This window comes from Pseudorca crassidens, chromosome 2, assembly GCF_039906515.1.
Source record: "Pseudorca crassidens isolate mPseCra1 chromosome 2, mPseCra1.hap1, whole genome shotgun sequence".
Taxonomy (NCBI): Eukaryota; Metazoa; Chordata; class Mammalia; order Artiodactyla; family Delphinidae; genus Pseudorca; species Pseudorca crassidens.
Genome location: NC_090297.1, coordinates 136,384 through 159,348, shown reverse-complemented (window position 1 = coordinate 159,348; position 22,965 = coordinate 136,384). Strand labels below are relative to the sequence as shown.

General features: G+C 64.4%; 3 protein-coding genes across 13 annotated transcripts in view; 1 reads left to right on the top strand and 2 right to left on the bottom strand.

The window, feature by feature from the left end:
- Window positions 1-197: 197 nt before the first annotated feature.
- On the bottom strand, window positions 198-6,078 carry KLHL17 (kelch like family member 17). 5 transcript variants are annotated; one of them, XM_067716368.1, is made up of 12 exons: window positions 5,821-6,070; window positions 4,713-4,972; window positions 4,504-4,625; window positions 4,122-4,343; window positions 3,528-3,644; window positions 3,134-3,440; window positions 2,716-2,860; window positions 2,464-2,631; window positions 1,956-2,044; window positions 1,800-1,873; window positions 1,419-1,600; window positions 198-1,082 (listed from the first exon to the last, which is right to left on the bottom strand). In XM_067716368.1, the coding sequence occupies exons 1-12, from the start codon at window positions 5,922-5,924 to the stop codon at window positions 854-856; spliced, it is 2,019 nt and encodes a 672-aa protein (XP_067572469.1). In that variant the 5' UTR covers window positions 5,925-6,070; the 3' UTR covers window positions 198-853. The 5 variants fall into 5 exon arrangements, with proteins under 5 accessions (XP_067572469.1, XP_067572477.1, XP_067572487.1 ...); XM_067716376.1 differs by having other exon boundaries at window positions 3,134-3,347; window positions 5,821-6,069; XM_067716386.1 differs by lacking the exon at window positions 198-1,082 and having other exon boundaries at window positions 1,458-1,686; window positions 5,821-6,073.
- Window positions 6,079-7,443: 1,365 nt separating this feature from the next.
- NOC2L (NOC2 like nucleolar associated transcriptional repressor) lies at window positions 7,444-19,843 on the top strand. 3 transcript variants are annotated; one of them, XM_067716347.1, is made up of 19 exons: window positions 7,444-7,551; window positions 7,695-7,847; window positions 9,038-9,212; window positions 9,301-9,417; window positions 10,014-10,131; window positions 10,218-10,308; window positions 12,024-12,102; window positions 12,213-12,323; window positions 12,688-12,801; window positions 13,498-13,686; window positions 13,844-13,983; window positions 14,807-14,918; window positions 15,706-15,819; window positions 16,071-16,172; window positions 17,340-17,483; window positions 17,589-17,702; window positions 18,496-18,649; window positions 18,848-18,904; window positions 19,201-19,843. In XM_067716347.1, the coding sequence occupies exons 1-19, from the start codon at window positions 7,526-7,528 to the stop codon at window positions 19,311-19,313; spliced, it is 2,223 nt and encodes a 740-aa protein (XP_067572448.1). In that variant the 5' UTR covers window positions 7,444-7,525; the 3' UTR covers window positions 19,314-19,843. The 3 variants fall into 3 exon arrangements, with proteins under 3 accessions (XP_067572448.1, XP_067572438.1, XP_067572455.1); XM_067716337.1 differs by having other exon boundaries at window positions 10,011-10,131; XM_067716354.1 differs by lacking the exon at window positions 18,848-18,904 and having other exon boundaries at window positions 10,011-10,131.
- The window catches only part of SAMD11 (sterile alpha motif domain containing 11), a 20,183-nt gene continuing 16,661 nt past the window's right edge, over window positions 19,444-22,965 (bottom strand). For 4 of the 5 annotated variants that reach the window (XM_067716208.1, XM_067716218.1, XM_067716227.1 and 1 more), the window contains 6 exons: window positions 21,958-22,073; window positions 21,654-21,732; window positions 21,069-21,565; window positions 20,723-20,847; window positions 20,306-20,416; window positions 19,444-20,190 (listed from right to left, as the gene is read on the bottom strand). In XM_067716208.1, coding sequence (XP_067572309.1) covers window positions 19,945-20,190; window positions 20,306-20,416; window positions 20,723-20,847; window positions 21,069-21,565; window positions 21,654-21,732; window positions 21,958-22,073 — 1,174 coding nt within the window. In that variant the 3' untranslated portion in view covers window positions 19,444-19,944. Of the gene's footprint in view, window positions 20,417-20,722; window positions 20,848-21,068; window positions 21,566-21,653; window positions 21,733-21,957; window positions 22,074-22,965 lie in introns of all 5 variants that reach the window. The other variant, XM_067716197.1, reaches the window with a different exon arrangement.

The window sequence follows — 22,965 nt, the reverse complement described above, 5'->3', positions numbered from 1 at the left end:
GTGAGGGGGAATGCCACGCATAGCCAGGAGTTAACACACCGGCCACCACAGCCCTGCCCCTGGATGTGATGGTGCGGCCTCCAAGCCCCCAGGTGCCAACACAGCATCTCGGCCCAGCCGCATAGCCACCCCAGGCCCTCCTGGTCACCCCAGGCGGGACCCTGGAAGACAGAGATGGACACTCAGCCACAGGCCCGCAGAGCCCAGGAAATGTGTTTATTGTTCAAGGGGCTCATATTGCTGTATGCGGCCTGCGGTGCACGTGTGCCCAGCTCAGTGCAGGATCCAGAAATGACACCACAGCCACGGGAAGGAAGCCCGATTTGTGCCCGCCCCCGCCGGGAGTGTGCCTGGCTGGGCGAAGCAAGGAGGTGTGCACAGCTCAGGCTGGGGGTCTGCACCTGCTCAGAAAGTCCCCCCCCATAAGTGCTCTGCATCACCCCTCGGTCCCTCCAGGTCTAGAGAGTCCAAGTTGGCCCCTTACCCACGGGCAACGCCAGTGTCCACCCTGTCGCTCCCCAGTGCCCCTAGCACGGTGGGAGGACACCCAGGAGGGCAGCCTGGTCCCAGAGACAGGACACTTTAAAAGTAAACGGAGAGACTGGCAGCTGCAGCCTGCTCACCACCAGTCAATAAATAAACGAGTGAATAAATAAACGGCACACACAAACAAACACCGAGGAAGGAACACAGAAAGCCGCGGCCTAGACGCGCGGAGACTAGACAGACGGCCCCGGACGTTCCTGGTGGGGGCCGAGCCCCGCCCCACGCGCAGGGGAGGCAGGCGCTGGGCCCAGGGGGCTTAAGGCACGTGGGAGGCCGCGGGCGGGTCTCTGCGCAGCCGCACCACGGGTCAGAGGCTGGTGGACGACACGGACAGCGTGGGCGAAGAGGGCGGCGGGAAGTTGAGCAGCTCGAGCACTGCCACGCCCACGCTGCTGCGCCGCGTGAACATGCAGGACGCGGCCACCCACTTGTTGGTCCTCGGGTTGTACTTCTCAATGGAGTTGAGGCTGGAACTGCCATCGTTGCCCCCTACGGCGTACAGCCAGCCATCCATGGACACCAGGTCGTGTGTGCTCCTGCCGGCAGGGCGGACAGGGAGAGGTAAGGGGCGAGGCTGGGGGTGAGGAGGGCGCAGGGCCGGGTCTGGGGCGGTAGACATGAGGAGCCTCAGGGGGCGGGGCCTTGGGAGGTATCATGGGGGCGGGACGGATGGGAGGGGGAAATGAGCCGGTGAGGCGGGGCCTTGGCATGATGGGGGCGGAGCCTTGGAGCAGTGGGGGCGGGGCCCTGGAGGGAGAGACTTGGGAAGGAGGTGGGGGCACACGCCGCGCAGGGGTGAGAGCCTGGGACACATCTGTCGGGGTCGGGGGTGCAGACCGCTGTGGTGGTGACAGGTGTGGGGGCCAGCACACCTTCGGATGTTCATGGGCGCCACACTCTCCCAGGCACCCGCCTTGGGGCTGTATCTCTCCACAGAGTTGAGGCAGCTGGTGCCGTCATTGCCACCAGCCACGTAGAGGGCCCCCTCCAGCACCGCCACACCCGCGGAGCTGCGCCGGCTCAGCATGGAGGCCACGGGCGTCCAGGAGCTCACCTGCGGTGGAGGGACGGGCTGGGGGCAGACCCACTACCAGCCTCCCTCCGTCTCCACGTGCAGGACTCTAGTCCAGGGTGGGATGTCTGTGGGACAGGGTGGACGTAAAGGGATGACCCTCCGGGGGATGGGGGTGGCCAGAGAGTGATGGCCCGAAGTAGCTCTGGGGAGGGGAATGTGTGATTGGGGTGTTTCGCACCTGGGGCTCATACTTCTCCACGGTGGCCAGGTGTGACGAGCTGTCATAACCGCCCACGGCATACAGGTTCCCATCTGCAGAGAGTCAACACACCCATGGTGCACCTGCTGTGTGCGGGGGTCCCTGGGGTGGGAGCTATGCAAAGCAGTCACCCACCGAGCATGGCCACGCGCACATATCGCCTCCGGGTGCTCATGGCGGCGATCGACGTCCATGTTCCCGTCAGGGGGTCGTAGCGCTCGGCACTGTAGACACCAGGACGGCTGCTGACCTTGAGCAGTGGCAGAAAGGCAGTCCCGGCCCCACGACCTGCCCTCCCCCGAGGAATGACTAAAATTCTGTGCTAGGCAGTCACGGAGGCTGACCCCAGAGTCCCACTGGAGCAGGAAGCAGGGCCTGCTAGGTGGACACAGGCCACAGGCTACCTGGATAATGCTGGGCGAGTGTCCACCTGGGCCCAGCCCCTGGCCTGGTGGGAAGGATGCCAGAGAGGAAAGAAGGGGCCACTGGGCTAGCCCAGATGAAGAGGCACAGGGGACCCTGGTGACCTGACTCAGGCAGGGTCCCCCTTGGTTCCCCTCAGGCAGGACCTCTGCGGTCCTGGTGCAGCCACACCTGCTAAGCCAACCCTGAAAGGCCACCCGGCCCTGACCCCAGCCACTACCTGTTGAGGCAAGAGGCCCCATCGTAGCCACCGGCTGCATACAGGAGCCCGTGCAGGGCAGCCACACCCAGGCAGCTGCGCCTTGTGCCCATGGACACCTCAGGCTGCCAGGTGTTGGTCACAGGGTCGTAAGACTCTACGGTGGCCAGGTCTGAAGTCCCATCGTAACTAGGGGAGGGGTTCGCTGCCGGTCAGGGTTGGCCCAGTGGGCACATGCCAAGCCCCTGACCCGAGCCCAGCCCCCACTCTTACCCGCCCACAGCATACAGCCGGTTCCCGACTGCCGCCACGCCCACCCGGGCCCGGCGCGCGGACATCGAGGCCACCACATGCCAGCGGTCAGCGCGTGTGTCGTACGCTTCACAGTCGCCGTGGATGGCGAACAGGCTCCCACCACCTAGGCAGGGGGAGGTGATGGGGCAGGACAAGGGGCCAGGGACACAGTGGGCTAGGAGGCTCTAGCACAGCCCGAGGCTGAGGGCCTGGAGGCTCCAAGGGCAAGTGGGGCCAGTGACTGGTGAGCAGGTCACACCGCGGTGGATGGAAGAGCAGGTGTGGGGTGAGCGCAGGATGGCCTCGGCACGGGGTGGGGGGGCTTGTGCTGGGCTTGTGGGTAGGGACACAGGGCGTAGGGCAGGGATGGGGGACCGGACGGGACGGGTGGGCGTACCCACAGCGAAGAGCACAGGGCCAGCGCCCTCACAGCGCCGGGGCCGGGTGCGGCTGCTGCCCAGGACGCCCCTCTGCTCGGGCAGCAGGTGGAACTTGAGGGCCTCAATGAGTAGGTCCTTGCAGTCTGGGTGGTGCCGCACCAGGCTCTCGGCGTCCACGTGGCCCAGCAGGAAGTCCCGGCTCAGCAGGGGCAGGCGTACACACTTCATCAGCTGGGGTGTGGTAGCACGCCTGCTATGGTCGGGCCTGCTCATGTGTCCTGGACCCTCCTCAAGACACATGCCTGCATCACCCCTGTGGGATCTCTGGACACAGAAGGGCCCAGGCACGCCTGATCCTCAGTCACTGCATCCCCTCCCACGCACCGCAGGCCCCCCAGCGCCTGGCCTCACCCGAGGAACGTGCTGCCTCCGGGTATCCACGTCGTGCTTGACCCAACTCAGGACGGCACGGTAGACGTCCTCCTCTGAAGGCACGTTCAGGCTGTCGCTAGAAACCAGTTCCAGCACCTGGGGGTGGGGACCCTCAGACCTGAGATCTGGGGAGGGGCTTGGGGACCCATGGAGCCCTGAAGGTGCCTGGGAGGGAGAGTCCAAGGGGGCCCAGTGTTCCTAGGAGGAAGACCCAAGCAGGGTCAGGAGTCACAGACCCAGTTCCCAGGGGCCTAGCTCCAGAGCAGTCCTGGGAGTACGGAACCAGGCACGGGAGACTGTGGGCAGGTGTGTAATCAGAAGAGGAGAGTGTCAGGTATCAATGGTGATAGCTTGTGTGGGGTTAGAAAATGGGGGTGGGGGGTTCCCAGGGGATGGGTGGCGGGGTTGGAACGTCAGTCAGAGACTGGAGATAAAGACTAAGGGGCAAAAGACCAGGTCTTATGGGCCCAGATGATGGGGGCCGGGGGGCCAAGGCTGGTACTGGGGTCTGGCAATTGGGTCAGGGTTGGGGTCCGAGTCAAGGTCCAGGCTGTGCTCCAGCTGCCACGTTACCTGCTTCAGCGGCAACAGCATGAACTCCTCAGTCTTGGCCACGTCCACGAAGTGCTGCAGCACGTACCTGTGTGCCGCCTTGAGCAGGTCACTGCACGAGTGTGTGTCGGCGAAGCCCCGGATGCCCAGACAGTTGGAGGGGTCGAGCTGACTCAGCAGGAACTTGCAGCAGGCATCACGGACCCCATTCAGCTGCAGAAGGCTGGCGGCCGGGAGCAGAGTCTATGGGGCAAGGTGGGAGAGAGGGCCAGGGGAGCAGGGACAGAGAAATGGACGTGAGGACTGAAGGGGTGGCAGCAGTACAGGGGATGCTGGGGGCGTGGGGAGAGCAGAGGCACAAGCACGGTAGCGGTACAGGACATGAGAGGTGAGGCAACCTCACCTGCACGTTGCCTTCCCCCACCACGATCTCGGCCGTGTACGCAAACTGCACCAGCTGGTCCAAGGCCTGAGGGTCGATATCGTGCAGCGTCACATGCGTCTGACGGCTCTCACTCATCTCATCTGTGGGGACAGCAGGTCAGGCTGGTCCCCACCTTGGAAGAGCTGCAGAGTCCCCCAAGTGCCCGGACCCGATGGGGCAGTACTTGCTTGTGAACATGGCGTGGAAGTAGGGGCTGCAGGAGGCCAGCACCACCTTGTGTGCCCGGATCTCCTTAGCAGCCACGTGCAAGACGATGTCACACAGGAGGCCGCGCTGCCGCATGCGGCTCATGGCCACGAAGGCATCGTGGTAGTGCCGCTTGGAGTTGTGGGATACGGTGTGGCCCTCGCGGCTCAGCAGCTGCACTGCACCCTCCATGGGGCCCGTGGGCCGGGCCTGCCGGGGCCGGGCACGCTCTGCCTCGGGGCTGTAGGTGGGCAGTGCCTGGTCACGGTGTGCTCTGCAGGGAGCTGCTCACCCACCCCTGAGACCCTGGGCAGGGCCTGGGCACCCAGGAGGCCACCCGCCCCCAGCAGCGCGAACCAGGTTTCCATCAAGGACCCACTCCCCTCGGGACCTCCCCTGCTCTCCAGGCGCTACCGCACTCTGCTCCCTCGCATCCAGGGAGCCCAACTAGACTCTGCTCCAACCTGCTACCAGAGTGAGGTCGGATCCCACGGCAGACCCCGGTCCGTCATTGAACCTGTACATCTTCCTCTGCCGCGACCCCTGCTCAAATCAAGCACCACACTTCCCTCCGCCCGGGGGCCTCCGTGAAGAACCCGGCTCTCTAGACCCTCCTCGCGACTAGGCTCTCTGTCCATCGCTGGCAACCCTTCCCGTGCCCCCATCAGAGTCCGGTGTTCTCGGCACGGGCAGGGCATGAGGGAAGTGCACGAGGTGAAACCGGTCCGTACTGACCGGTGGCACTGAAGCAGACCCCTACACCGACCAGCAAGTGTGACCTCTCTTGACCGCCAACCCCCCATCATTCAGACAGGCCGCCCGAGTCTTTGAACGGCGCAGCCGGAATTCAAGGGCGGTGGGAGGGGACAGAGCCTCCGGGAGCAGACTCCTCGGGACGCCCTGCCCCGCGCCGAATGTGTGCGCGGGTAACGCAGGGGACCTGGACCCTCCGCGGTAGGGCCGAGCCTGCGGGGCACGAGGTCGCCCCCTCCCGGCAGCCTGCCAGGGTCGGCGCGCCCCTCCCTCCCTCCTTCCCCCCTCCTCCTCGGCCCTGGCCAGTCACGGTCCCCAGGCCCCCGGCCCACTCACGCTGCCGGCTGCGGCGGCGGCGGCGGCGCCTCGGGCGCGGGCCCCGGGCTGCCGTGCTCTGGACTTTGCGTCCTGCCGGCCGGGCGCTCGCTGCGCGGCTGCATGGGTTCGGCCGCCGGCCCGCCGCCGATCCGCGGAGGACGCTCGGACAAGCGGACGCCGAACGGCTGGAGGGCTGCTCGGCGGTGGCGGCAGGCTCTGCGTTCCTCGCTCCCGCCGCTTGCCCGCAGCCGCTGTTTCTCGGCGCCGCCCGCTCCGCCTCCCGCGCTCCCCCGAGGTTTCGGGGGCGCCGCGTAGCGCGCGAATCCTCCCAATGTTTCGGCGCTCCGCCCGCCTCCTCCTCCAGGAAGCCCCCCGGGCCCCGCCCGCCGCCTATCCCCAAGAAACCTCCTGGACCTTCCGCCCACCTCAACTCGTTCAAGAAGCACCCCTCTCCCCTTTCGGGGCCCCGCATCTCCTGGGGGGCCGAATGGCCCCACGTGATGCCCCTGGGACCTGAGCCAGCCGGGGGCCGCGTCTGCCCTCCTCTCTCCAACCCCACGCAGGCCACTTTGCCGTCTGGCCTTGATCTGGACGCTGGCTGCAGAGCGGGAGCGGGGTGGGGTGCACGCCCTGGGCGCTGTGGGGTCCCCTGTCTTGGGATCTGGCTGTCCAGGCCCGCGGACCTCCGCCATTAGGACGAGTGGGGGGAGGGGAGGGCATAGGTTGGCTTCCCCACCTCCTTCCTTCCCCAAGGCAACCTTCCAGCCTCCGGGCCTTTGCACCTGCAGGCTGTTCCACAGATAGGGCAGAGCAAAAGTGGCTGTCCCCGCCGGGGCCGGCCTGGGTACTTAGGCAGATGTGTTCGTAGCTGAATTCCCAGTAGAGGACTCGCTGGACTGAAATATCAGCCATCCTCTTTCAGGGAGATTTGGCCAACCTGGTTTCAGTAACAGTGCTCGGGTCTGTCCGCTGTCTCACCCCTCTGGCTCCCCCAGCGCAGGTGCTATGGGGCTGTCCAGTGAAGTGGAAACGGCTCTCATCGTTCTGATCCTCATCAGAGTGTCATTTATCAATTCCCAAACAGCTCATCTATAGCATCACCATTTCTATTTTCGTCTGTTTTTTCTACTAAAGATTGTTGGCTTTTTATTATTGATTTCTAAGAGCTCTTTGTATAGAAGTTCTCTCTGACACGTTTCCCCCCATGCATTTTTTCCGTGGTCAATGCATTGACATCCTCACAGGCACGTGTTCACGGAACCCATGGAGGGGGCGGGGGGGGGGTGTGTGCTGTGGGCTGGGCTGGGCGACGGTGACCCGGCCCGGCCCTCCCCCAGGTCGGTGTCGTTACTAGTGCCTTTTTTGGTAAACGTCACAGATTTGTGAGCGGAATGGCGGGATTCCGCCCTACGCAGTCCTGCCGGGTGCTGGAGCTCCGCAGTCTGTCCCTCAGCGGAAACGAGCGGGAGCCGTGACTGAACCAGGCCTGCGCAGGGAGCTTTCATCCCGCGTGCCACCCTGGGAGGCCGAGCGCCTCCCGCCCAAAAAGAGATCCGAACGCGCCCTCCCGCCTGGATGCCGCCGCAGCCAAGGTTGGAGAACCTTAAAGCCACCTGGCGGGGCGCGGCGGGGCGGGGCCAGGGGCGGGGTTGCCTGCAGGAAGTGCGCCTGGCGCAAGGCCTGCTGGGGCCGGAAGTGGGGCGCACGCTACGGGCCTGCAGTTATGGCGGCGGCGTGGACCCGCAAGCGGTGAGTTGAGGCTCCGATCAGGCCTCCCGGCGGGCGCTTGCATCCAGAGAGGCTTCTCTTGCACCTCTCTGTGTTCCTGGGGCGGCCGGGCTGGGGCACATCGGGCTGGCGGGGAGTCATGACTCCAACGGCATGGCCCGCAGGCGCCTGGCGGAGCTGACGGTGGACGAGTTCCTGGCCTCGGGCTTTGATTCCGAGTCCGACTCGGAGCCCGAAGGAGCCCCAGAGGCGGAGACGCGGGCGGCGCGCGGAGCGACCCGGAGCCCGGATGGGCCAGGTGGGAGTCCCTTGGCCAGGTGAGTGGAGCGTCTTCTACGGGCCGTGTGTAAGCAGAACCCACTTAACCGTCCTGGCCCGCCCCACCGGAAGGGTGCTGACCACTCCTGGGGCCTCAGGACTGAGGCCTAGGGACCTCTGATCTCTCCCCCAGACCTTTCGACTTGTTTATTCTTCCGTCCGGTATTTACGGAGTGACTGCTCTGTGCCAAGTCATCCCGGTGTTGGGAAACGCTGGAGAATAATAGTATTCATTTTTGGTCCAGGAGAGCTTACTCGGCCTTGGATAAACTACAGCGTGTAGGGCGGTGGAAGAAATAAGTGCTGCAGACAGGAAAGAAAAGCAGAAGGAGCTGGAGGAATAGGGAGCATAGGTGGGAGCTTCTGCGGCAGCGTTAGGTGGAGTGGATAAGGCCGTTTTATGAAACCTGAGGGAGTAAATTGCAGCAGTAGGGGAAGAATGTCTGGGTGTTTTAGGCATTAGGAACAGCAAAGGTCCTGAGTTGGGAGTGAGCCTTACGCAGAGTTCAGCATGGCTGTGGCAGGAATGCGAGGAGAGTAGTAGGAGGTGAAGCTGGAGAGACGGTGATGGGGCTGGATCTCGTAGACCGTTTATATGGCGTCCTCAGTACAGTTAGAAATTATCCTAGGGTTTTGAGTAGTGAAGTAACGTCGCGTGACATGTAACAGGATGGGTCCCTCCGGTTGCTGTGCTGAGAGCAGGTTGTAAGGGGCTGGAGTGGACAAGTGAATTGAGAGATGATGCTGGTTTGAGAGGAGTCGTGAGACTTTTGGAAGTATTGATGATGAGATCTCGTGGCAGAGTGCGCGCTGGGTGTGAGAGACAGAGAGGGTTTACCTTTCACGTGAGTACCTGGAAAGGGGGAGTTAGCGACAGCTGAGGTAGAGCAGCGTGTGGGCAGAGTAAGTTCGGGGGAAGCTGCAAGTTCAGCGTTGTTTTGAAACACGCCTTGGGTTTGAAACACGTGTGCAGAGGCTGCCGGACGTGTGAGTCCGGAGTTTGGGGGAGAGAGAGATCTGCTGAAAACTTGCTCTCTGGAAAGCTCCCTGCCTTGGTTGTTAGCAGCTGCTGTGGAGGGAGCAGACGAAGCCTCATAGGTTCTCTGAGGAGGACAGGAAGGCTGATCCCCCCTCCCCCCTTGGCCTTGGCTGTGCCAGCCGGTCAGACTTGATGACCCCACCTTCTCAGCCGGCGTAAGGGCCGTGCGTCTGAGCACAAGGACCAGCTCTCTCGACTGAAGGACAAAGACCCTGAGTTCTACGAGTTCCTGCAGGAGAATGACCAGAGCCTGCTGAACTTTAGTGATTCGGACAGCTCTGAGGGCGAGGAGGAGCAGCTCCACTCCCTGCCCGACGCGCTGGAGGTGAGAGCCTGTGCACAGCTGGGTGGGGGCGGGGGCGTGTTTGTGGCCTCTGCATCTGGTCCAGTGGGGCCCTCTGTGTCTGGTGCAGGAGGCGAGCGAGGAGGAAGATGAGGAGGACGGGGCCCCCAGAGGGCCTATGGGGAGGAGGAGGGGCTCTGCCTCTGTGACGCTCGCCACGGTTGAGAGATGGACGCAGGCGGCGAAGGTGAGAAGTGGCCTGGGCTGGGCCGCTGACCCCGCCCCAGCTCCCGTCCCCCTGCTTTCTTTCACTTACCTGGGGCAGTGCAGGTGGGAGGAGCCCCCTCTGATCCCGTTCAGCACGAGAGAGAATCTCGCAGTTTTCCCTGCATGCTAGGAGGGCTCAGGACTGCATTCTCTCCTTCATTCAGAGACTAGGGCCTCTGCCTTCTCCTTTCCTCTCTTTTTCTCCAGGGCTCTCTGAAGTCCACTGTGGGCAGGACATAGTCTCTGTGCCTTTGCTCGCTGGTGGAGCCAGGGCCCTTCTGAGGGCCTTGCAGTGGTTTCTGCGGGGAAAAGAAAGGCCGGAAAGGGAGGACTCCAGATACCACTTGGAGCTAGCCATTGTTTAGATTCAGGCTCCTCCGCCCCTCCCTCATGGCCCTTCCAGGAGGATGCTGGACTCTTTCTGTTCCTTGCACATGGCTCCGTAACGCTGCTCCCACCTCTGCTCTTGGTCTGAGGATGTGGCCGAGGATGCCTTCCTCTCATAGAGCAGATTCCTGGAGCCCCAGCTAGCTGACTGCTCCTCCAACATTCTGGGTCCTTCTGCCCTTTTAGCAGCACCTCACTCCAAAGCTATTCCACGAAGTTGTGCAGGCGTTTCGAGCAGCCGTGGCCACCGCCCAAGGAGAACAGGAAGGCACTGAGACCAGCAAGTTCCAGGTCACGGACAGTGCTGGTGAGCTGGGGTGAGGGGACCAGGGATACAGTCTCTGTGCTCCATTTTCTGTCCTGAGAGTGGCATCTCTGGTTCCCTCGTTGCAGTGTTCAACGCTCTGGTCACTTTCTGCATCAGAGATCTCTTTGGCTGTCTCCAGGAGCTGCTCTTTAGAAAAGCCCCGAAGGACAGTAGCAGGTAAGAGGGAGGAGGATGGCATGGGGCGGCATGGTCGGGCCCTGCACTGGGGAAGGCAGGGGCTCTGGGACCTAGGGGCCCATTCTAGGCCTAGCTGGCACAGAGGGATGTGGAGGACAGAGCCAGGCTCTTTGTGGGGCTCTTGGGAGAGGCTGGACACTCAGGGCCCTATGGGGGTAGCCCTGTCCTTCCTCCTTCCTGCCCAGAATTCCTCAAGGGCCACAGAGTGTGTGCTGGGCTTTGCTCCCCTGGCTTTCCTGGTCAGGGTTCTCTCTTTTCTCTTTGGACAAGTCAAGTCTTGTCCGCTCTCCTTGCTCTTTGGCTGGTGCGAGTGTGTGTGTCTAGGCAGGGGCCCCATCCATGCTGGCTCGAGGACCTTGACTTCTGTGTGAGAGGTCAGTTGAGCGAAGGCCCTGGAAGGTTTCCAGAGGGGGCGGAGCAGCAGCCCGCATTTGGCAGCTTGCGGGCTCCACTGGGGCTCCCAGGAGCTTGCGGCCACGTGACCCGGAGGCAGGAAAGGCTTGGAGGGTCACACTCACCCCGACACTGCTCAGAGGGAGAAGGAAGCTCCAGGGAGAGGTCCGCCGGGACCACCTGGCGGGGGAGGAGGAAGAGGCCGGGACTCGGGGCTGGGAGTACCTGGGCCTGGGGGCATGGTCGGGGCTGGACTGATGCGGCCGCGTAGGGGTGGCTGCCTGAGGGGGCAGGGCAGCTGGCTGCTGGCGAGAGTGGAGGGCCACAGGCAGTGAGTGAGTGGGCAGCAAAGAGGCAGCGCTCAGTGGTGCTGGCGTTGGCTGGGTGCGGGCTTCCGTGGGGGCCGCTGCAGTGGGGAGAGCGGTCACCATGGAGGACAGCGGGCTTGGGAGGAAGCGGCAGCGCCGCCTGGGTCGTGGCTCCAGGTGCCCAGCAGCCGGCCTCAGCCCATGGGGAGGCTAACAGGGGCCCCTGTCCTTGGTTCTTTTGCACACGTTAGCAAAGTTAACAGACACTTAACGTGCTGAGTTCTGCAAGTGTTGAGAGGCGATGCCTTTGAGAAACCTCCTAGGCACCAGTCACTGCTGCTGAAATTAAGGTGTAAATGACTTGATCTCTGTAAAGCGTATGTGGCCCGGGGAGTTCCCCGGTGGTCCAGTGGTTAGGATTCGGTGCTTTCACTGCCGTGGCCCGGATTCAATCCCTGGTCGGGGAACTGAGATCCCGTAAGCCGCGAGGCTAACAACAACGACAAAAACTGTACGTGGCCCAAAGGAAGACAGCTTGTTGTGCTGGTTGGCGATGCCTGGGTCAGACCTGGGACTGCGGAGTGTGGATGCCTGAGAGGTGTGGGGAGCTGGAGGCCAGGGGTCTGTCTGGGGGCTCTGGGGGAAGTGGCTGGCCCTGGGCTCAGACAGGAAGGATGGTCAGCCCTCTGGCCGGGTGGGGTGGCCTGTGGGGGGCTTGGGGCTTGGTGGTACCCCTCCTTAGGTGTAGCTGTGGGCCATCCTTGAGAGAGTCCTGGTGTGTCTCTCGCGTCTATCCAGCTGGAAAGGTCCCTGAACTTATGGGAAAGATGGGGGGCGGGGTGTCTCACCACAGGGCCCATGTGCCCTTGCGTCCTGGACACTGTGTGTGTCCTGGATGGGACGTGGCTTGGGGCACACCCCTGCCTCCTGGTGGCCTCCTGGTGCCCTCCTTGTGGCCTCGTGTCTGAGCTGGAGGGCGCGGTCTCCCTGCAGGGTGCGGCAGCCATCCAGCAGCCCGCTGTGGGGGAAGCTCCGGCTAGACATCAAGGCTTACCTGAGCTCCGTCACACAGGTGCAGTCCTGGGGGGCGGGGCCTGCCGGGTCACATGGGGGCCTGGCCGCATCCACCGGTCCAATCCTTCCTCGTATCCCGGGCCTCGCTGACCTCTCCTGCTTCCCCAGCTGGTGGCCTGTGTGGCAGAGACGACAGTAGCGGCGGCCGTCCTCCAGCACGTCAGCAGCTCCGTGCCCTACTACCTGACCTTCCCCAAGCAGTGCCGCATGCTGCTCAAGGTGTGTTGGCCTCAGGGCAGCCCAGCTGCCGGCTGGAGTGCAGGGGGCATCTGTGCCACCCCATGGGGTTCTGTTTTTGGGGCACACTCGAGGCAGCACCGCCCAGTCACGCGAGGACGGGCTCCCCTGGGGGGCGGGGGGCAGCTTTCTGGCACCCACGTGCATACATGCGCTGGACAGCAGAGGTCAGTTTTCACCATACGGCCTTCAGGAGGGGTGACGTGCTTTGGTTTCGCTCCTCCCCGATTGAGCCCTAACTCGGGGAGTTCCCCGGGGGGGGGTGCTGTGGGAAGGACTGTCTCTGGCCGGGCTCGGGGTGGGGGGTGGGGGGCCCGGGGCAGGCGGTGACAACTCGCCTCCACAGAGGATGGTGGTCCTGTGGGGCACGGGTGAGGAGACGCTGCGTGTGCTGGCCTTCCTGGTGCTCGTCAAGGTCTGCCGGCACAAGAAGGACGTCTTCCTGAGCCCCGTCCTCAAGGTAGCGGTGCCCCCGGCTCTTCCGTTAGGGTCCGGGTTGAAAGTCTTGATCTGAGGGCTGGGCAGGCTGCCTTTGTGGTCGGTGTTTCTCGCGGGTGCTGTGACCCTGGGCAGACCCAGGTCCTCGTCATGGCTTTCTCCAAGAGAAGTGGGGGACGGGATGGCATGGGGACAGGAGCCGTTGGTCCCCCTGGGGCTCCACATGGAGTGGCCTGCACAGCTCTCCCCTCAGTGGACGAGGACATCAGACGTGGAGAAGGACGGGGACCCTGCTGCCTGGCTCTAAGCCTGGGGTGGCCTGCCCTGCACAGAACCCTCTAGAAGCGCCCTGCATCAGCCTGGCGAGCAGCTGGGGCTTCTCTGCCTCCTTTCCTTCTGGTCCGTCCACGGCCCTTGCCCTTTCGCATGATTATTCATGCTGCAGCTCCCTCCTTCCTGGGTGTCTAGGCCTCCCCGTGAGACCCTTCCCCTCGGCACTGCAGACTCTGCCCGGGGCCGGTGGGCTGAGCAGCAGTGGGGCCTCGAGAAGCAGGGCCGTGCGGCGGGGGGGTCTGCGGCACACGTGGCTGGGCCGTGGTTCCTGCTGAGGCGAGCTCTGAGGGAAAGGCCCGGGTGTCTGCAGGGGGCTTGGAGCTGGGTGGTGGGGGCATGCGGCCCTGGAGCTCAGAGGTGGCTCTGACTAAGGTGTTTCCGGCAGCAAATGTACATCACGTATGTGAGGAACTGCAGGTTCACCTCCCCCAGCACCCTGCCCCTCGTCAGCTTCATGCAGCGGACTCTGACAGAGCTGCTGGCCCTGGATGCGGGCGTCGCCTATCAGCACGCGTTCCTCTACATCCGCCAGCTCGCCGTCCACCTGCGCAATGCCATGACCACGCGCAAGAAGGTGGGTGGGGGCGGGGCCCGGCCTCCTGCGAGAGGCAGCTCAGCCACTTGGCGGCAGGCGGCAGGCGCCAGGGCCCTTGCTGGCGGGGGCTGTGGCATAGGTGCAGGGGACCCCTTCACCTGGGCGGGGCTGACCGGGGGGACTGCGCTCTGCCCAGGAGACGCGCCAGTCCGTGTACAGCTGGCAGTTCGTCCACTGCCTCCACCTGTGGGGCCGCGCCCTCAGCACCATCTGCCCCAGTGAAGCTCTGCAGCCGTTGATCTACCCCCTGTCCCAGGTTGTCATCGGTTGCATCAAGTGAGTCGCGGCTGGGGGGTTGCCCCGAGGGCCGAAGGAGGTGGGGCCAGGGCTACACAGGGAGAAGGTTACAGGAGGCTGTCCTGGAGGTCAGGGTAGGGTCAGGGTTGTTCACAGAGGGTCTGGCCAGTGCCCCTGGCAGCTGGGGCCTCCAGGTGTGGTGTCTGTGACTTGGCAGCACCTGAGGAAGGTCTGGGCTGAGGCTGTCCGTGGCCTTGTCCCCGGTATCCCAGAATCGTTGTCAGCTGGGCCTCTTGGTTGCCTGTGACCTGGTACCTTAGTCCAGGATGCCGCACACACGTGCATTCTGGGGACGCGGGGTAGAGGGGACTGTGTGCAGTTTGAAGGCATTTGGGGTTATCTGCCTGGACGTCTTGGACAGAGCAGGTTTGGAGTGACGAGGCACGGCTGGGGTTGGTTTGCCTATGAATATCATGCTGGTCTGTGGGGGCAGAGACGGGCGGAGCCACATGTGGCCAGCAGAGGGCATCCTTGTTCTCCTGAAGGGAGAAGAAAGAACAGTTTTGCTGTCTCACGTGTTAAAATGAAATTGAGTTGCTAGCCAGGTGGGGTGGGGTGCCCGCCCCCGTAACTGAGCAAGGAGGCAGGTCCTTAGAACTGCGACTTCGGTGGGGGCCTTCTGTCCTGCTTTTATCTGTCTGAGGCTGGTGTGGCTGCTGACCCTGCCGGGGAGGAGCCCCTCCTGAGGTTGGAGCCCAGTGGGTGGGGAGAGTTCAGAGGCAGCGGGGCCAGGCAGGTGAGGCTGGTTTGGGGGTGTCTGAGTCTGGGGTCTCTGCTCACTCCCGCCTTCCCACATCCCCAGGCTGGTCCCCACGGCCCGCTTCTACCCGCTGCGCATGCACTGCGTGCGCACCCTGACACTGCTCTCGGAGAGCACAGGCACCTTCATCCCGGTGCTGCCCTTCATCCTCGAGGTGAGCAGGTGCTCGAGGTGGGGCGGAGGGTGTGGGAGGGAAGACGCCTCCTGCCGCATGTGGCCCGACTACTCCTCAACTCGGTGCAGCTCTCCTGAGTGCTGGCTCTTTGCCCATAGCACACGGGTTGTGAGTGTGTTAACTGTGTGCGGTGCCTGCCCGATAGGCAAGAGTGGCACCGCAGGTGAGTACGGCTGCTCTGCTGGGCTGGCCCGAGGGCGCTGATTTTAAGGCACAGACTTGGGTCGATCTGGGTGTTTCCCCAAGATTAGAGTGAGCGGCGGAGCTGGGCTGAAAGCCCCGTCTGATTCCAAAGCTGTGTTCCCTTTGCTGCCTCTGTGCGTGTGTATCCGTGTGTATACGTGTGCACGTAGCTTAGGTAGGGAGAGGCTTCAGTCCAAAGGCTAGAGGTCCACTAGGGCCGGGACCAGGCTGTGGGGATGCGATCGTGGGTGAGGAAATTGCAGTGATGGTGACCCTGTGCAGGAGGGACCCTTCTTTGTCTCCAGACACTGGTTCTCATGTGTTTTCTGGCCCGGTTTCAGGAGGGGGACAGCAGCAGTGTGTAAGGGTGTGGCCTGGTCCTGCCCCATTGACCAGGGCCCTGCTCTAGGGCAGAGGGACTCCCTTGGGGACCAGAGATCTGGAGCTGTGCGGGGAGGGGCTGGTGTCTGTGAGGCCGTGGGGCTGGCACTGTGTCTGGCCACTTGTCCTTGGTCTCAAGATGGGTGTCCAGAGACCCAGGGTACTGGGGTGGGCAGGCTAGGCTGACGGGTCCTTGGGGCAGATTTTCCAGCAGGTCGACTTCAACAGGAGGCCGGGGCGCATGAGCTCCAGGCCCATCAACTTTGCTGTGATCCTGAAGCTGTCCAAGGTCAACCTGCAGGAGAAGGCGTACCGGGTGAGCCCAGCCTCCAAAGGGGTCCGGGAACGCCCTGGGCGGGGTCACGGCAGGATGTCACGGGGCACCGAGGTCAGCGTGCGGGGTGACTGGAGGTAGACGAGTGTGGATGGGAGAAGGCCCGCTACCCTCCAGGCTTGAACCTTGTGGGCCTCCCGGGGCTGGGTAGCCTGATGAGCCTGAGCCCGAGTGTGGCTCCGAGGTCTGAGCTCCCCTCTGCCCTGACGCTGTCCGCTCCCTCGCTGCCTCAGGATGGCCTGGTGGAGCAGCTGTACGACCTCAGCCTGGAGTACCTGCACGGTCAGGCCCACAGCATTGCATTCCCCGAGCTGGCGCTGCCCGCTGTCTTGCAGGTGTGTGTCCGCTGCCCCCCGCCCGAGTCCCTCCGTGGGCCCAACCCCTCAGCAGACCAGACCGCCTCCTGACGGGCTGGCGCCCCTCGCGTGGGGCCAGAGCAGGGCAGCCCTGTCACAGCCGCACAGGGCCAGTGGCAGGGCCTGGTCAGCTTGGGGTCTCTGTGCTGGCATCACCTGGCAGCTGGGTCCCCGGGGCCGTGGTGTTGGGGTACATGCCTGGGAGCCTGAGGAGGGCGCTGGCCCGGGTGCGTCAGGAGGACCCCAGGACCTGTCAGCCCCGCTCTAACGTGCTACAGCCCAGGGCCTGGACCAGCCGTGACGGCTCCTGGGGGTGTTGGGGCTCAGCAGGCTGCACCGGCCCCCGGCTCTGGGTCGGGCTGGTCTCACTGCATGCTTTCCCAGGTGCTCCTGGGCCAGGTGAGGAGGTAGGAGACGTTAGGGGGTCACAGGAAGCCCTGGCCGCCCACCTCAGCTTTTCTTCAGGTGACATTCGGGGTGGGATGGGGGGGGGTCTTTCCTCTCAGAAGCCCCTTGGAGATCCATTTACTTTCAGCCTAGGTTTCTCATTTCAGGGAGGCCTGTGCCCGTCTGGCCCTGGTAGTGAGTGGGGCAGGGTTGCTCAGACATAGGTGTGTGTGCGTCGTCCTCTCTCTGAGTCTTGGGGATCATGGTCTAGAAGAGGGTCAACAAACGTTTTTGGTAAAAAGTCAGATGGTAGATATTTTAGGTTTTGCGATCACGGCGTTTCTCAATCCGCTCAACTTGCCCGCAGAAGCGCAAAAAAATTCACAGAAATGCAGGAACGAATGAGTGTGCCGTGTGCCAGCACGACTTTATTTAGACAGGCAGCAGGCGGGATGTGGCCTGGAGGGTGGATCCATCCTGCCCCTGCCCACCCCTCTGCCTGGCCCACGGGGTTGGTGGTCATCCTCCCGTCAGCCCTTCGACCCCCACAGGTCCCTAAGGGCTGGGCCATAGAGTCACCCAACCCCCCCCCCGCCCCCCCACACACTTGCACTGGGGCTCCCCCCAACCTCAGGTGTGTCCCCCAGGGCTCTGAGACACACGAACCCATGACCCGCCCCCGCCTGCCTGTGGTCACCGCTTGCAGGGTGCAGAGTAGCCTTGTGCCTGGGGCTAGGCTGAGCCCCCCTTCTTCTGCAGCTGAAATCCTTCCTCCGGGAGTGCAAGGTGGCCAACTACTGCCGTCAGGTGCGCCAGCTGCTCGAGAAGGTGCAGGAGAACGCAGAACACATCCGCAGGCTCCGCCAGAGGGTCTCCTTCGGCGTGTCCGACCAGCGTGCAGTGGTCAGCTGGGGGCTGGTGCCGGGGCCCGGGGGCCACTGGTCAGTGTGTGGCTGAGGTCTGGGGCTTTGCCCGGGGTGGGACATGACCCTGGATCTCCCTGCACAGGATGCCTGGGAGAAGCGAACCCGGGAGGAGGGGACCCCGCTCACGAAGTACTACAGCCAGTGGCGGAAGCTGAGGGACCGTGAGATCCAGCTGGAGATCAGTGGCAAAGAGCGGGTATGGTGGTGGTGGGTTGTTGGGGATGTGGGCACGGCTGGGAGGATGTCAGCAGGGGTCGGTGGGTGCTGCCCCCAGCCACCCTAGCTGCACCGTGTGCTGGCGCTGCCGATGCTCTGATGAGGCGGATGGCGGGCAGAACCGGGGAGAGTCTGGGGGCTTCTCCCATGACCCTCAGGTGGAGAGGCCCCAGGGCTGTGCTGGGGCAGAGGCTGCTACCCCTCAGGCCTGACGGGCTGGGGCTTTTGGAGGAGTGAGTACTGGGCTGACCTTGTCACCTAGGCCAGCCTGTGGACACCAGAAGGGCCAGCAGGGAGGTACAGGAAGAGCTCTAGCTCTGTCTTTGGGTCTGGGCCTGATCGGTGGGTACGTGACGTTGTGACCTGAGGGGACAGCTTCGTGCCAAGCGGCATGACTGTCTGCATCCCTGTCCTGGTGTCAGTATGGGCAGGCCATCTGTTCTGGGAGTGATGGCTGAAAATTAGGGAAGGAGCATGGTTGGAGCCTGCAGCTTTGATGTCACTTAGCGGCCTCCTCACTGGCCTGGTAGGGCGGCTGTCCAGGGAGCCTACCCAGTGATGCCGACCAAGTGTCCCAAAAGTGGCCAAGCGGGGTCCTTGCATGGGGGTGGGGGCTGGAGGCTAGAGGAGGGCCTCACGGGGTAGGAGGGTGCAGGACTGGGTCTGGAATGTGAGTCGGGCTTGGGCTTGGGCTGTGGTTTGGGCTGTGGCCAGTGGGCAGGCAGCCCTGAGAGCCCACCCTCACCTGCAGCTCTGGGTCCCTGTCCTTCCAGCTGGAAGATTTGAACTTCCCAGAGGTAAAGCGCCGCAAGGTGGCGGACAGGAAGAGTGAGGACAGAGCAGAATTCAAGGACCTCTTTGATCTGGACGTCGCTGAGGACGCCGACGCCGCGGACGCCGACGCCGCCCCCGACTTCCCAGAGAGAGGTGGGGCCCCCAGGCCTTGTGTCACCCCCTCCCACCACCACCTTTCAGGGCAGTTCTGGGTCCTCTCCCACTTGAACAGAGGAGACCTAAGGGAAAGTGGGGTCCAGGGCTGTGCCCCGGCCCCCGTCCTGCCTTAGCTGCCCCTCTGTGCGTTTGCTGGTGGGTCCACCCCCATGGGCTCTTGTGCTTGGTCCCCAGGGACGCCTGGGTCCCCAAGAGCTTGGCAGAGGGTGGAGGAAGTCAGCGGCTCAGAGGGTAAGTGGTTCCTGAGAGCGTGGGGTGCCGTGGTTTTTGAGCCCATCTGTCTGGGGACCGAGACTGTCATGGGGGATCCGGTGGGTGGGCAGGGCCATCGGCTCTAAGCTGGGCCCACGCCCTCCCCCCCTCCCCCACACACTGGGCCAGCTGCTCCATCCCCACTGGCTCTGGCCCCCAGCAACAGCAGCAGCGATAAATTAATTAGTGCTGTGATTAATTAGTGATGAGTAACCTCCCAGGCTGGCTTCTTCCTGATAAAGCAGAATTTATGTAGCTGTGCGCTCTCCCTGCAGATGGAAACCCAGACACAGAGGCGGGGCCGGACCCCCAGGAGCCGTGGCGGCTGGCCCAGGGGCCGGAGGATGAGCTGCAGGATCTAGAGCTCTCCGAGGACGAGGACGACTGAGGGCTGCCCGCCTGGAGCCTTGTGGGGGGCTGCTGCATGGCGTTCCCAACCTCACTAGGCAGTCAGGTGTGCTGCTTCCCGGCTGCGGCTGAGCCGAGGCCCTGGGGTCTGTGCCCACGCAGGGCGTAGATGGTGGATAGGGCTTTATTTTTACAACATAAGAGACCAGAAAGGACCAAGTGGTGTTCCAAGTCTTGGAGTGGCGGCCATAAACCACCGTGGGGCTGGCCTCCTGCCGCAGCTTATGGTGGCGGGTGAGACGCACCTACCCCGTGAAGGTGCCGACCTGGAGTGGGGCTCTGCCCGGCGTTGGCACGCGGTCACGCCGTGCGCACGGCCAACGCTGCAGGGCCTGGGGTGCGCCTGCGCCTTCTCCCTGTCTGCTTTGTCCGCAGCCACCCAGCGTGCAGCACCCCCGCCCCGTGCCTGGGTTCAGTCCCCACGCGGTCTGCACCAGGCCCTGCAGGCACCCGCAGAGTCTTTGGAAACGCATTCTTTTCCTCTTAAATCATGTGTTTTCGTTTTAAAAATTGTGTTTTTGCATCCAAAACCGAAAGGAGGATAAGCTGTGGGGTTGGGGGCCTTTGCCGGGGAGCAGCCGGCAGTGAAGGATGGGGGGTCTGACACCAGCTCAGCACAGAGGCTGGGAGGGGTCCGTGGGCCCTGGGAGCAGAGCCATGGTTCCGTTCTCCTGCTTGGGTGAGGCTCGGCTGGCAGGGGGCTGCGCGCCCCCATAGGGCGAGGGGGCCGGTGCTGGGGACAGGGGCTGCTCCCCCGAGCTGAGCTCCCTCTCGGGAGCCCGCAGTGTTGGTGGCTGCAGCGGCAGAGCCACGGGGAAGCTGGCCATGTAGAAGACTCGGCCCAGGCGCTTGGCCACCTGTGGAGAGACGGGCCTGGATGGGGCCTGCGGGGCTGCCACCGTACAGCCACACGCAGAGCCTCAGGGCTGCCCCTCCGTTGTCTGGAGACCACTGCCCCCAGCAGGCGCTCACCTGGGCCCGGATCTTGAGAGCAGGCCCCAGCTTCAGCCCCATGGTGGTCAGGAGATGTTCCTCTGTCAGCAGGGGCAGGGTCTCCCCGTCGATTCCCTGTTCTCTGAAGACCTGGGGGTGAGGGGCACAGTGTCAGGGCATGAGTGCCAGGGCCGTGCGTCCTGGGGTGGCCTCAAAGCTCTCCAGAGGAAGCGGAGCCAAGAGGAGCGGCTGGCGCAGTTGCAGGAAGAAGCGTCAGATGAAAGTCTCCTGTGTGTTAGGCACGTGTCCCACCTTGGAGGCGGAAGCACTGACAGCACGCACTGACGGGGGGCACTGGTGCATACCCCACCCCCGCAGTCTTTGAGGAGAAACTTGGGGTGGGAAGCAGCACTGGGTAGCGGGGGTGCTCAGACCATCCTGGGCGGGTCCCCTCACCGGTGCATATTCTCCGCAGCCGGACAGGCCGCCCACAAAGCTGCAGACGTCGTCCACTGTCCACTTGCTGACATCCTCGGGCGCTGTGGCACCCTCCCCATCCATGAAGAGGCCCCCCGTGGCGCCTGGGTTGGGGGTAGAGTGTTACTAGGACTCTGGCCAGCTCTTTCCTATGCCCCACCCCTGTCTGCTGACCTTTGTTCGCCCTAATTGTTCAGAAATGTTGGACTGATGACGGAAAGGGATCTTTCTCCCGGTGGACGCCCTCCCTGAGACCCTGGGTGGGGGATGGGGGCGGTTTCCTTCCACCCCATGGAGGGATCTAAAGCCATGGCGGGGTGCCCACCTGTGTGGAAGTAGGGGCTGACCGTGTAAGGCAAGCCCAGGGGCAGTGGAGGGGGCAGCATGGACCCTGAGGCAAGCCCCTTCCCCTCAGAGCTGGCCCCTCCAGTTGGGCCCTGGCCCCCAGCAGCCACCATCTCGGGGTCCTCTCCGTCTGAGTCCTTGGGGGGCTCATCTTCAGAACCGTCTTGTGCCCAGAGCCCAGCCCCTGTGGTCTCCTTGGGCTCACTGGGCCGGGCTGAGGCAGGGCTGGGGCCCCCCTTCCGAGGAGCTCGGCGGGCAGGCTCCTGGGGCGGGGTGGGGGGACCGGGGCCCGGGGGTCCCTGGGGAGGCAGGGCCAGCAGGGGCGCAGAGCTGTGTCTCAGCACCAGCATAGCCCCGCGCCGCTGCAGCTCCTCGGCACCGTCGGGTGGGCGCAGGGCGGCCTCGGGTGCCAGCAGCTGCGGCCGGTGCGCGCTCTCCAGCTCCTTCTGGCGCAGCAGCTCTGCTGACATCTCCAGCCTGGCCGTGGAGACAGACCGCAGAGTATCAGCCAGCTCGGCAGTGACACTTCCCGCCCCGCCGCCCCACCCCCCGGTGAAGCACCTACCGGGCCAGGTTCTGCTTCCGCAGGAGCTCCTGCTGCCGGGCGAGCATCTCCGCCTGGGCAGGGGGCAGGAAGCCGTAGCCTGGTGGGAAGGGGACAGACCACGAGGCCGGGTGGCCGAGTGGTCCAGGGCCTCCCAAGCCCGCCCTGGTCTGTCCTTGGCTTCCATAGGGGGAGGGGCGGGTTCGCCGGGAGCACGGATGGACACGCGGTCTGTGACAGACGAACCCGGCTGGCCCCGCACCAACAGCCCCACCCCACCCCCCAACCTCCGGGGCACAGAATCGCGCACCAGCCTACTCCTCACCTGGGGTCTGGCACAGTGCCGAGGGCACCCCCAAAAAGGGGGGCCTGAGGTGGGGGCCCAGGGCGATGTGGGGGGCATTCTGGGGCGACAGCAAGGGGGGCGGCTGCGACAACTCCCTGTGGACAGCAGGGTGGTGAGCCGCGCGAGCCGCAGCCTCGGGCTCCCTCCCCGCGCGCCCCCTTCTTCCCGGAACTGCCGCCCCCCGCCCCCGCGGCCCCCCGCTCCGGCCGCCTCTGCTAATTGCCGGCCCTGCGGGCGGTCGATGTGCGCCCGCCGCGGCTCGGGTCGCCTCCGCCCCCGCTCCCGCTGGCGGCGCCAATTAATCTCGGCGGCGGCGCGGAGGCGCTGGCCCGGCGGGCGGCGGCGACTGTGGCGGTAATTACCGCGCTGGGGCCCCCGCCCCCGCGGCCCCTGCCCCTAGCCGACCCTGCGCGGACGCGGCGCAGTTAGCCGCGGTCCGGGAGGCGGCGGCTGCAGCCAGAAACTCGCGGGCGCGGGCGCGAGGGCGGCCTCCCGGCGGGAGGGGCGGGGAGCCTCCGAAGTCCTTCCGCCCCAGCCCCCTCCTGGGGTATTCCGGCCCCTACAAGCCCCGGAGGCCTCGCCTGTGCTGCTAGCGGCTCCGGTGTCTGAATCGGTACTGCTGGGGGGCTCTCCCCGCCCCCAGCTCTCCTCCGACTTTGGGGTTCCCAGACCTTGCACTGCCCCCCCCCCTCTGCCTCAAGCCCCCTCACCTACCTGTTGGGGGAGCAAAGCCCTCAGCTGTCTCAGGGGCACCTGGATTCAGCGGGCCCCACAGCTGCTCCGTGGAAACACACCCCACCCAGAGAGATGGTCACCCCCACACATTCTACCCCAGAAGTGTTCTGGGCCTCTGCCCGGCTGCCACCAACCGAGGCCCGAGCACAGCGCCCGGTTCACTCAGGACCCTGCGGCTGTACAGCGGCGAAGGGGAAGTGCGGGCTGTGGACCTCACATGCAGAAACCAGGTGATAGGTCTGCCAACCGCAG

Coding starts and splice junctions, on each gene's coding strand:
- NOC2L (XM_067716337.1), top strand. CDS start 7,526: ATGGCGGCGGCGTGGACCCGCAAGCG. Junction 7,848..9,037: donor GGTGGGAGTCCCTTGGCCAG/GTGAGTGGAGCG, acceptor CCACCTTCTCAG/CCGGCGTAAGGGCCGTGCGT. Junction 14,919..15,705: donor TGCTGCCCTTCATCCTCGAG/GTGAGCAGGTGC, acceptor TCCTTGGGGCAG/ATTTTCCAGCAGGTCGACTT.
- KLHL17 (XM_067716368.1), bottom strand. CDS start 5,924: ATGCAGCCGCGCAGCGAGCGCCCGGCCGGCAGGACGCAAAGTCCAGAG. Junction 4,973..5,820: donor CCGCCGCCGCAGCCGGCAGC/GTGAGTGGGCCG, acceptor GCCCACCTACAG/CCCCGAGGCAGAGCGTGCCC. Junction 2,861..3,133: donor CCCTGTGCTCTTCGCTGTGG/GTACGCCCACCC, acceptor CCCCCTGCCTAG/GTGGTGGGAGCCTGTTCGCC.